Source organism: Echiichthys vipera (genome assembly GCF_963691815.1).
Source record: "Echiichthys vipera genome assembly, chromosome: 10".
Lineage (NCBI taxonomy): Eukaryota > Metazoa > Chordata > Actinopteri > Perciformes > Trachinidae > Echiichthys > Echiichthys vipera.
The window spans coordinates 6,474,844-6,487,931 of record NC_139835.1 but is presented as its reverse complement, the minus strand read 5'-3'; the positions used below and the strand labels follow the sequence as shown (position 1 = coordinate 6,487,931).

Genomic DNA, 13,088 nt, shown 5'->3' with positions numbered 1-13,088 from the left:
TTTGGTATAAAAACCTTAAATAATGTAAAAAAAAATATCAAACACAACTACATGTCACTGCCTGAGTTACTTTCTTATTGTTGCAAGAAATAAATATGCAAGATTCTATGAGGGATGTAAACCGATGAAACACAGAAGCTTCAACACGCTTAGACTCTTAATGTTTTTACAAAGTGATACATTTCTGGATCATATTTAAGAAATACTACGTTTAAGGACAAGCCAACAATTCTGTCTTGTACCAATTTTTTTTTTTTAAATAAGAGAAAAGAAAAGAAAAGAAAGAAAGCAGGTGGGAGCCAGAGCTCATCATTTACTTCACACACATCACTAGTTTTGAATATTCATAGTATTTCACTGCTTCTTATATAAGTTTAAGAAGAGTGTTGGATGTCTAACCTTATTTTCCTAGCTTCCCCAGCAGTCAGATGCCTACACATAAACTGGACAATACAACTCTCATATTATTCCTTTGCATATGAAACTTTAACAAGCTGTTTTTTACACAAGCAAGATACGTGAGCAAAAAAGTGCTAGCTGTTTCCCCCAAATCCTTGTGCTAAGCTAAGCTAACCCATAACCATATTTAGCATACAGACTTGTATTATCAATAGAGTATTATCAAGCTGGGGTAAAATGGAAATAGGAAAATGACGAGTCATGGAACACGGAGAAAGAAAGAAAGAGAGAGCGGTTGATGCTGTAGAAGTCTACTGTTCACTTTGTGTTGACCTTGTGAACACACACAAACACACACACACAGACACACACACACACACACACACACACACACACACACACACACACACACACACACACACACACACACACACACACACTTGTACACATGACCAAATGCAGACATGAGAGAGAAGCAAACTAAGGGTCAATTAAATCAGAACAGACCTAAACGCAGCCTTGTCATGAGGGTTTATTTCCACTATAAATCAGTTGCACAAACAATGGCCCCAGGTGCTGTCTTGTGTCATTTTAAATGACTGTCTGCAAACACAACTATTTATCCGGGACAGAGTGATGGCAACAGTCTGTGCAGTTCATGGAAACTCAAACAAATTATAAACATTTTCATCAAGATATCTTAACAAAAAATTTTTTTTGGCGGAAGAACTTGTAACTTTAGTCGATTGCTCACCACTTTAAAAATGCAGTGATTATTTTCTTTCAAATGTTCCTATTGAGTAAGTATGGCAGGGTAAGATTTAATTTCCATGAATTTAACAGATTGCTTTCATTAAGTTAGCAGGCATGAATACTGCTACCACAGTCTGGCTGGTGCTATGTAATCTGTGGTCCGTTTACTAAGAGGCAGAAGGACAGGTACCGTTTTTAATGATAAAATCACACCAGATATAAATATGCTTCTGCAAAATGCTGTCTGTGGCACACTGAGCATGTCAAACAAAGGCGAAAACGTCAAGATTTAATGACGTCCCAGCGTAGGATGACAACATCTGGACTCAGTAGTTCGATCACAGAGTAAAGTGCAGAGCAAATGCAGGTGGTGAACTGCACTGATTTTATTAGCCTTTCTTTCAGCAGTACATAAAGAAGGAGGAGATGGTGGTAGTCAGTCACTTCACACTTTTACCAGACAATGAGAGACTCAAACCACAAGCTTAGTACTAAGTGATAGACTCAGTGATGTCCGGGTGAAGCCAGCTGTGGTCAGTGTATTTATAAGGGACCACATTTATGTAAAGCCCAAGGTAAATTCCTAGAGACCATAACAACATATCATCTGCCATTCACATATCAACCTGTGATTTCTTAAGAATGGCATGTAGCCACATGAAAGAAAAATCCAGGCAAGAGCTTTACTCTTGTGACTACATAAGGGCCTAAAGGTTAAGGATGCAAGATTGTGACAGAGAGCAGCAGCATAAATCTGGGAGAGGATATATCCCTTATCACCATCTCAACTGTTACATACTGTAAACCCCCATATGCTCAGATCAGTGACCACCACATCAGACAAACAGTATGATTGTGGAGCAGGGTGTTCCTCCAAAGAACCAACCTCAGAAGCAATCGGCTATTAGACTGATGACAATTTAGCCTGTGGGAGTATCAGACAATATTTCTGGGTTTCTGGTGTGGCCAGTGGATATATGGACCAAGACTTCCTCTTAAATGCGCCTGTCATTGTTTACAGTCCCAGTCGATATTTTCTGTAGGTGTTTAAGGTCCAGACAACATGTTGTCTAATCTCTATAAACAGGTATCTGCGTATGAAAGCTGATAAATTAAACTAAAGCTAATTAAAAGGTAAATCGTTGTAACACATCAGCCGGTGGGTTCCGTGATTGCCTTTAAGCTAATGCGCTCCACCTTTTGCTCTCCACACGTTTTTCCACACTGTTTACCTGCATGCAACCAAAGCCCGCTTAACAACTACTCAGAATACAAATGGAAACCAGAACCCTCTTATACCAAAATCTTGTCCCGTTGCCTACAGATTCTGCATTCATGTGCATGATGTCATCTGTTTATAGAGATTAGCTAAGGGCTGACCCCAGATAAATTAGGGTTAGAAATATGTGCAATATATGTACTGTGTAGAGTATGATGCAATGTTTAGTCAGAGCAGATGGAACGATACTTTACAGTTATCATATAAGTGTGTTCAATTATTTGATTGACAGCTGTCAAACCGACCATTTTCCTCATCATACATCATTCTGTCAAATGGCCTTTAGGGTCCGAAAAGATACCAATGTGCAGAGAATGCTCTTGTTTTTCCAAGCAGTGCCCTTCAAACATCTACCCGTCCTGTAGCAGGTTCAGGAAGCTGCAGGCTGAATATCCCCCCCTGGTGTGCCAAACCAAACATCCAGCCGTTTCCTCATGGTTTCATTTGACGTTATCTGTCTGAAAACAGACACTTCCACTACAACGTGATGTGGTGAGCAGATCAGGGTCATATATTCTTCAATTTCGTTTTAACCTACTTGGAGCACCACATGGGAAAGGTTTACTGCCTGGAGAATGTTTGGAAAACAGTGAGCACATTAAAGCCTGTTTTTGAATCTCAGTTACTTTCCTGCAATTGTTAGCTGTTTCAAATTATACTTTACCAAACGAGCACCTGCATAGTCAAAAAAACAATGTAAGCACAAAACACTGCTTGATACTGCGACCCTTATGAAAGTTAGCTTACAAATGTGTTCAGGAACCAGCCATGATATATTCATACAATACCACTATTCAAAGCAAAGACACTATACATTTTCAAATAGAAAACATGTGTCCCTATTTTATTAAAGATGACTGCATCAATCAAACCAGGCAAATCACATCAGTCAACCACTTTGCCTCTTCAGTGAACACCATTACGGAAATTGAGAAGCTGTTAACCTTTAGCCTTTGAGGCTTCTTTTTCCTCTCCTCTGTCACTTGACTGACTTAACTCTGACACAAAGATGACCCCAGGTTACCTCACATGACCCCACCGTTTAAACCACTGATAGATGCTGTAACAGATGTTGCCTTCATTGTCCCAGCAGGTTAAAACATTTATCTGCAGTTCTGCAGTTCCCTCAGCAGGCTTTAGCTCGAGGTTGGAGGAATTTCAATAATCAAATAACCGAGTTTAGACTATGAGTCTGCTGAATGCAAATGATGTTGATCGTTTCAGTTTTGAGCAAAATAACCATCCATAACAGATTACATTTTGGCTCAGCGATGGGAGTTGGGACAATATATGAACTTATGTTCATTGAGCCTTAACAGGCTTCTAACTATAAAATAATGACAAGCTCCAACAGACTTAAGAGAGTTAAATCGTCCCTCCAGTCGCATTTTACCAACCAGCTCACAGAGGCAACACTCAGCACTCAGGCAATGCAGACTTCCACCAAGGCCATGCCCTAATTCATCTATCTATCCTGTAATATGGATCTAATCAAAAAGGTAATGGGTTCTTTTTGGCCCATGCTACACCCTTCAACAAAGTTTAATGAAAATTGGCACAGTAGATTTTTGGTAATCTTGCTGAAAAACAAATGAACAAACCTTGGCAAAGGAAAAATAAAGGCATCATTAGAGCATAGAAAGTGACTAAAGATGGGCTTTTGCATTGCCCTTTTCATTACCAAGCCAAGAAGAACTGTGAAGAAAACACATAATCATGGACAATGTCAATCCCTTGTACTTACTGTTCCATATTTATGACATTTAAAAGTTGTCCTATCAATACCAGGTTTTGGTCTGCAAGAACAACATTATCTGCCACAAAAAGCCTCCATTGAGTCTCAGCCATGAAATTATTTTAGACTGACCAGCTGTGATAGAACAGGGGCACTTAACACCAGGCTGAAAAGGCAGTGTTTGCCCCCCCCCCCCCTTTTGGGCTCAGAGTGCCAATCCTACTTCACCTATGAGCAGACGCTTACACCCGTAACCACACCTAGCAGTGATGTCACTGTGTCCTGCAGTACACCCGTGCATCAGTGTAGTAAGGTGAGAAGTTAAACCAAGAGAGGTCAGCAAAGAGATTTTCTAGTGGGGTCCGGGACGACCAGAAAAACGGTCGCTACATAAAAGCAACTCAAAGAGGTCGTTTTTAGGACAGGTGACTGACCTCGGCAGATGAGTCCGTCCTGGCTGATGGTCTGTTTACACACGCTGCAGTACTTGGCCTTCTTGAAAGACTTCACCCGGAACGTATGGGAATGAAGAGCCTCCAACTCATCTGGCTGCAGAGAAGAAAACAACAACAAATGATGAGTTTATTTGTAACATCCACACTAACATTAATCTCAGATTTGACCCCTTGTCCACATCAAGACTACTTCCAGCAGTTTATGCATAAAACGCTACAGAAAACAGTCAAAAGGTCCACCCAGGAAGTAAGGTTGTAGGGGCTTACATTGGCAGAACAATAACTAGAAAAAAACAGAGCACAGCCTAATCTTTGTTATTTCCCTTCTTTCCTTCACCATCTCCCTCCATCCCCCTCCCAACATTTGTCCTGTCATCCCATGCAGGTGTGTTATGCAATCTCCCTGACAGTGCTCCCCACCCCAGTTAAACACCCCTCTGGCTGTCTGCAGCCTGCTGTTTTTCCTCTACAGTATACCATCTTAACGTCCTTTTCCTGTCTCATCTATGAACTTGGCATTCAGCAATACTGGAGAGAGAGCAAACAGAACAGTCAAGCTTTGGAAGTTTGACTGTTTCCTGTCGTGTCTTAACAAGAAACCTGCATCATGTTTTCATTTGCCCCCTAATGACCGACCGTGGGGGAAATGTGACATCATTTCTGTGGTGCATTTGCTCAGCTGGTCCCCATTTTTACTTTGAGATTCAGCCCTATAGGAATAGTGGTCCAATGAATCCACCTGTAAGCCAGATAACCTACACAAATGTGAATATTATAGTTATTATGTTGTTAAAGTACTTCACTACAGCAGTTTAGTAATGCACCAGATACAGTGAAATGGCATTCACTGTAACCTACAATTAACAAATTAACAGAGTCATCTTTAGTAAGATAAAGAATAGAAAAAAATGTACACACCATAAAAAGAATATTTGCCTTTCTCCGACAGTTAAATAATATAGAGTAATAGCAATTCACAATCAAGCACCAGAAGAGACAGGGACGACCTAACAGAGTCTTCCAAACTATTTCTTTAATATACTTTAGTGCCCTTCATTTACACATGTTCTATGCAGGGATTTGATGTGTTTTCAAGGCAGGATGTGCCAGTTTAGTATCCAGCCATGAGGCTTCCATTAAGTGTGTGTGCATGCTGGACAGGGCTAAAAGTGGCCATGTGGTTGGCATATTGGGGGACTCCTCACAGGAATTTTCATAGAAAATCAAAGCACGGCAAGGAAAATATAGCAGCTCCCTTTCTGAAAGAATTCCCAGACTAACAACCACAGTAACTTATAACCACTAATGACACCTTTTTTTTCTCTTCTCATCAAGTCTAAAAGGCAACGTGTTGGAAAAGTGGCCTAGGGTGTGCAATCACAGTATAGACCTAACACTTGAACGACAAAACAGACTATCTGTTGGACCTTCCTGACTGTCCTCTCCTCTGTTATTAGCAGAAGGAACTGACTTAGCAGAAGGAAAGGAAAGCCTCTTATCTGTTTCCCATGATGCCTCATTTCCAGGCAGTGCAGGATTCAGTTAAGACATAGCCTTCATACTGAGACCAGATGATCCAGATGTGGAAGAAGTAGTCTTATTACACATCAGGTTGTTATATTCTACATCTCTCTCAAGAGGAGAGTTATCAGAGAGTGGTGACACAAGTCACTAATAAGCAAATATGTCAACCTCATGGTGGCACTAGTAGAAAAGTCAGCTACAATAGCTGAACTTTAGGCAAGAAGAAGGTTTGTACCAAAAATATCAGTATAGTTTATTTGACAGAAAACTTTCTAAAAATCTTTGAAAAGCATTCTTCAATAGATTCTTCAATAGAATGCTACTCTGAATTAGACTGTTTAATTGCATTACAGATTCTCAGAATTTGTGGTTTTCCACAATTAAGGAGCTCAAGCAGACTGATACCTCTGGTGTTATCGAGCTCTATGTGACAGTTCAGTGTTTGTATTTCAGAGCCACATGGCAACAGCAGGACAGCCGACCCTTCATTCCATCTCCCGGCTACGCCTTACCACTACATAACATGATTAGCTTAATCTAGTTAGGCTGAAATAATGACCAAGCTGTGCAGGATGCGCCATGTTGGCAAGGGGGCTTGTGTCGGGAGGGCTGGAGGTCTCTGCTTGGCATCCATGCATGGTGTTATCCAAGGCGCCGCCATGCCAAGGCTCCTGCTGGCACCTGCTCAGTAAGGAGTCTGGATTTGGAGTTCAGGGAATTGAAAAGGGGTTATAAGTGGGTTTAATGATACTAAGAAATTGTGCGTCTGTCAGTCAGAATTTTGTTGTTTTAAGGGGGACAGGGTACAAGCTGTTTTTTGACTGAAAAACCATCCTCTGGTTTCTAGTGTTTTTTAGACTGTAGTTGTCATCCAATGAAAAGATTTATATTAACAGTTTCACTAATTCTTTAGTGTTGTGTTGCTGTCATTTCTTCCCCATTTTTCTCCTCTCATTGAGCATTTCACAATACACGAAACAGCGCCCCTCTCAATGTTACATACTGAATAGGCAGTGAAACACAAAGTTGCACATTGAATGTCTGCAAGGAAGCCATGCCGAAGTGGTATCCCTTGGTGAAAAAAAAGAAAAGAAGGATTAACCAATCACGTGAAGGCTACCGTCATGACACTGCCCTCCTGTGGGTGCCAAGGGAAGCCATCCGGCCCATGGCTTCACACCAATCAAGTCCTGGATTAACTTTTCAAATGGTCATCTAAGAGAAAGGTTAAATGTAAATTTAATTAAAACATTTACCTGCAAGTTGCACTTTAACAAGTAGGAGATTAGCATGTTTGCATTCATATCACATTAGCAAGTGCAGTTATGGAGGGGGAGATTTAGAGAATTTAGTAAAAAATTATTTTACCAAACTGCCAATAGAGCAGCAACTAAAAATCAAATCTGACTTTGCTGTCTTCTGTTTGACAAAGATTCATGCACCCTGAATAATCCCTGGGTCTCTACAGGACTCATGGACCTTGCCATCTTGTCCCGGGCACTCCAGAGGCACAGTAAATCAAACAGCCACACAGACTGTGCTGTGAAACGGAAACTTTTTGGACGTGTCAGGATCGGCGAGGCTCAGGATTTGGCAAGAAGCATTAGCGTAAACAGGTACAATGAGCAGGGCATGAGGAATCAGGATATTTTGAGGAGACTTATTCAAACAGAATGGTACCTTGCGGGCCAAGAACAAGCCTTCCATGGACACAATGAGGCAGCGCAAATCGGGGCAATTTTGTGGAGTTTAACACTATGCTTGCAGAGCACTGGGGATCGTCAACAGTCTTCTGTTGGATGTCAAACACCATACAGAATGACAATATTAATAACATAGCTAAGTTATCCAAGATGAGACTGATGAAAGAAATAAACATGTGCATGACACATCAGACATTTCAAAGTGCAAACTCACTGTCATAATCACATATGTCAACGAGAAAGGAGTGTGTGTGAGCGTTTTTTGGGCTTCTGGATATCAGTTCAGATAGAGATGCAAAAGCTTTCTTTTCAACTTAGCCAAAATATCCATTGACTCTGTAGTTGTGGAGGAGCTAAAGCCCAGAGGGAAATTCTACGACAAGGTCAGTGTGAAAATTCTACAACAAGGTAATTGTGGCCTTTCTCTACAAATAGGGTGAGTAAAATACACACATTGTCCCGTTGCGGCTTTTCTGTTCCCTAAAGGGCCATTGTAGCTATATGTCACCTTATATTGCTAATTGTGCCATGATTACCTGAATTTAGTCGCATTGGACAATCAACTGAAGTTGTTGTTTTATCGCGTTGTTAACGAGAGAATCAACACCACTGACAGCTGCTGTATAGGGCCGGCTCACCTGAACAGATGCAACTGTGTTTGTTTAAAGCATCTTGTTCTGGGTTGTCTTGGTGTTGTATTTTAAGTAGTGTTATATATTACGATATATATGTAGAAAGTATGTGTGTATGTCAAGCACATACAACCGATTGTGTTAGTCCTGTTACACATGAACGTGAAACTTGCGACATAAAACGTCTCCTAATTATATTATGAATGAACGCTTCTTTCATTCACTGGTGAATCTGTATTGGGCATTAAGTGGCTTGTTGTGCATTTCAGCCAGGGTGGGGGGTGCATTTATAATAAAATGTCTAATTTAATACGATGTTTAGGAGGACTGTGTGTGTGTGGGGGGGGGGGTGTATGAGAGAGAGAGAGAGAGAGAGACAGAGAGAGAGAGAGAGAGAGAGAGAGAGAGAGAGAGAGAGAGAGAGCATTGTTGTGTCCGTCAGATGATAGCCATGCGTAAGTCCTGGTAAAATGACCAGGCGCTCGAAAAGCTCTTGTGGTTACATTAGACACGAGCTGCGACCTACTCTTTTCTCTCCCCCACCTTCAAAAAAGCATGTTGTTTTGTCTCACATGGCTTCCTCAAAAAAAAGTTTATTTTAAGTCCCCACGCCACGCCACTGCTGGTTTCACTTCCAGACTGTTCAGGAATCAACTGTCAACATAAAAGGAGTTAATACAGTCAGAAGGAATATGACCCAGCCGCAGGCAGGTGTTGGAGAACATCCTCTGTAATCGCTTTAGTGCTACTCTCTAACCACAACATCCAAAACAGTTATTAAGTCCACAGGAATGGAACTTTTGATCTGCATTGATGTCATCTGTTTGGATGCAGTAACCGCATAGCTAGGGGGAAAGACCATGAAGTAACGGTAGACTTTTCTTGCATTAGTTGTCACCTATGAAACAATGTTGATTTTTTCAATAAAAACTGAAACTATAATATTTACCAATGGGGTTCACTTCACAGTGTGAAATGCTTAGCTCAGGTGAATTCAATCTCAATGTGCGATAGTAATATTTATCCTCTGTGCCGTAGTGTGAATTTAAAAATATTGTATATATCGTTCCTGTTATTCTTATTTTTTTTCTATATTTCCGTGTGTTTATATTGTTCATATTTTTTCTATATTTTCTACAGTATATTCTTTCTTAGTGATGCTTCTTCTATGTTTGCTATCCACTTGCTGCTGTATAAAGGAAATTTCCCCTTTGTGGGACTAATAAAGGAATATCTTATCTTAAGAGACGCGAACAGCATAAATATAATAAAACATATCCAGCTAAATGCTTTTCCAACAGCATGTGAAAAAATGCCAATAAAAGTCCCAACATGTCATTCTATGTGTGTGCACTGTTGGACATCATAAAATAGGCAGCATTAATGATAATACTGATGATAAAAGTCCTTTGGGCTTTAATTGCAAAATATGGTTCTTAAATAAGTTCTTAAGCTTGTAAGAACAGAAAATACTCTTCCCTCATATATGTCACTACATTCATCTAAAAGCTTTAGTTACGTGACAAATGAAAAATTCCACATACAGAAGATGTGCATGTACAGCTGAATCCATTGGTTGATTTCAATTATTTTTCAAAAAACTTTTTTATGTTTCCAGATTTTCTGTTTTTCCTTTAAATGGTTGTAATTTGGTTTTAATGATTTGGAATTTGTCTATTGGCTGGGACAACATTGTAATGGTGTCAATTTGTGTTCTGGGTAATTGGAATGACATTTCTCACTAATTTTTGGCAACAAACCAAACAATTAATTGATGGAGAAAATAATCAGCAGATTAATCCATACTGAAAATAATCATTAAATGCAATCGTATGCTCATACATGTGCAAACGCGCTCTACAAAAGCCCACCTCTCTCAGGCGGGCCGTGGACGGCCCGCTGGCCGCAGTTATGCGCGGAGCGGGTGCACTCACACTGGTCAAACGCACTAGGCTTTAGCCGAAAAAACGGTTTTGGCCCGGTGCGGAAGGACAGTGTGAGTGCGCCCTAAGTAAAGTTCTGAATGCAGGATATTATTTTGTAACAGAGTATTTTCACAGTGTACTTTTACCTAATCTGAAAACTTGATCCACCAGCAGCTGTTAGGAACATGACGGATATCTAATATACTTTGTCTGGATGAAAAATAAAAGCCACCACAGCCAGGAATGGTTAGTATTCCATGCTTGTAATGGCTTAAAACTTAACTTCACTCTGCCTCTTTCACACATACACACATCTATATACTTCTGTGTTAAACAGGCAGAATGTCTCAATCAAGGAGTCTATTCAGCGGCCTTTTTAGCCACTCTGGAGGCTTCTCACACTCTCCTAGCCTCTATCCATTCACACACCAGGGCTTATCCAGTAGGACGGATACTGGGGGCAGGGGGATCCAGTCATTCACTGGAATGCCACTAGGCTTGTTTGCACATTTGTTATTCTCTTATTTCTGGGGGTAAAATGGGTGAAACAAGGTTCGAGGGGTATATTGTGGTGATACTCAAAATGAAATTCCCTCTACCTAAAGGGTTTTATTCCCAATGTCACTGGAGTGGTTCATAGTCCAACACTTCCTTCTTTACAAAGCCAAACAAAAGACAGATCTCTTCAGCAGGCACGCCTTTTTTAATCAGCTTGCCCTCACCAGAAATCCAGGCTCCAGTCGTTTAACCTCAAAATACTATGTAAATACGGCACAGAGCAATATAGCAGGACGCTCGCTTTTGTGAGCCCTTAATTGTTTCCCATCATTAGCAATGCACCCGCGCTCAGTTTGTTTATTGTTTGGGGGGTGGCTGGAGTATACAGGGAGTCGCTTGGGGAGATATGGGTGACGGGGAGAGGTATGGTGGTGGGGAACACAGAATTAAAGAGTTACAGGCAACCCTGCCAGTACATTCAGAGATGTGGCCCTCGCTGATTATTTTCTGTTTCAACGTGTTGCAGGACTGATGCAAATGGCCTTGGTCCTTCACATTCGCGTCACACTTCAGGCTCTCAAATGGGCCACAAAGGAAGGAAATGGTTTCAGACAGGCAACTGGGACCCCCAAAAGCTGGGGTCAGGGTGTACACATACCCCCCTCAGCTCAGGCACTGCAGCTCCTGGGAACAGACTCCCGTTCCCTTAGAGACGCACGCATAATCTCCTGCCTCACACTCATTAGCACGCACAGGCAAAACGGGCACTCTCGTGCATAAAAATGTGCAAACACTCACACACGGATGAACACACTTTTACATCAACAGACATGCACGCATGCACGCATGCACGCGCACGCGCACGCACACTCACACACACACACACACACACACACACACACACAGACAGACACACACACACACACACACACACACACACACACACGCATACAAGACAAGCCATCTCTCAAATATCTCTGCACTCATTTTACACTGGTAAAAGGTTTTGAAACAAACAAAGATCCTCCAACCAGCATCTTTTCAAAATGCTTGGGTATCTTTTGTACCATTTTTATCGACACAATGGTGTGTGTTTGGGTTGAGCCTGTTTACAGCTAGCTGCAGAGTCTCTCCTAATTATCAAAGGCATTTCTGCCCCGTCATTTTTAATTTCACAGGAATTCTAGGAACCTTCAAGGGGGGTACTGAATTCCCCTACCTTAGCTTCAGAGCTGACCTCTTCTCTTTTTTTAAAAAGTCCAGTCCACCCAGCCTCAGCAATCCTATTTTTGATTTAAAGCTGCATTTTTTTATTTTTGGCAGCGGAGCAGCTAATAACACATCATTGACATGTTGTGACTTTATAAAGTTGACATGGCAAACTTCTGTCTGGCCAAATGATGAATATAACTGCAGTATTCCCTCTCCTTTTAGCACCACTAGTCTGACTCACCGGATGTAGACTTTTGGGATAAAACCTGCCATTGGCCACCTATTTCACCCGGCATTCTCCTCCCATTCTGCTATCTCAGTTAACACCAAGACAACTTGCCCTTATTCCAACTCATCACATACATTCATTTTGTCAGGAGCTCTATCATAGATGACTTGCTCTGAGCATCTAATATTACCACTGACGGGTTTGAAGTTGAAGCCCCTTGCATTCTGCAAGGCACCGCAAACACAGAGGGCCACGACAAAACGTTGACATTTATGTTGATGCACTGGGAATGAAAACGGGCTGGCAACGACGACTGTGGTCTGTTAAAAGATGTAAAAACAAGCCAGAACGTTTTTTTTCCCCTATCCTAAAATGCTGGAAGTGAATCTGGTGACAGATAGATTAAAATGATAAGCAGAGCAACAAATTAGGGATAGTTTTTAGTTTCTTTAGATGTAAAGGAACACTTGAACTGGATGTCAGCATTCTACCAATGTAAAGACAGGCAGGAAAACTGCTGGACAAGTAAAAGAAAGATGGCGGACTGGTACAAACAGACACAAAAAGAGACCCAATATTACATTGACTACAATATTGTAACCAAATACTTGCCGTTTCTCGCTTGTATGGTTAATAATCGACAATATTAAAACAGAAATAACGATGTAATTTCAGTCATGCAAATAAAAGTCCCGTAAGTTTGTGTGCAGCAAAACAATTCAGTGCAAAATTAAAAACCACTGG

At 41.0% G+C, this 13,088-nt stretch overlaps 1 protein-coding gene across 13 annotated transcripts in view; it reads right to left on the bottom strand.

The window, feature by feature from the left end:
• tns1b (tensin 1b) overlaps positions 1–13,088 on the bottom strand; it is a 220,959-nt gene that overhangs the window by 147,674 nt on the left and 60,197 nt on the right. For all 13 annotated transcript variants that reach the window (XM_083922296.1, XM_083922289.1, XM_083922299.1 and 10 more), the window contains exon 2: positions 4,601–4,715. In XM_083922296.1, the coding sequence (XP_083778422.1) occupies positions 4,601–4,715 (115 nt within the window). The remainder of the gene's footprint in view (positions 1–4,600; positions 4,716–13,088) is intronic.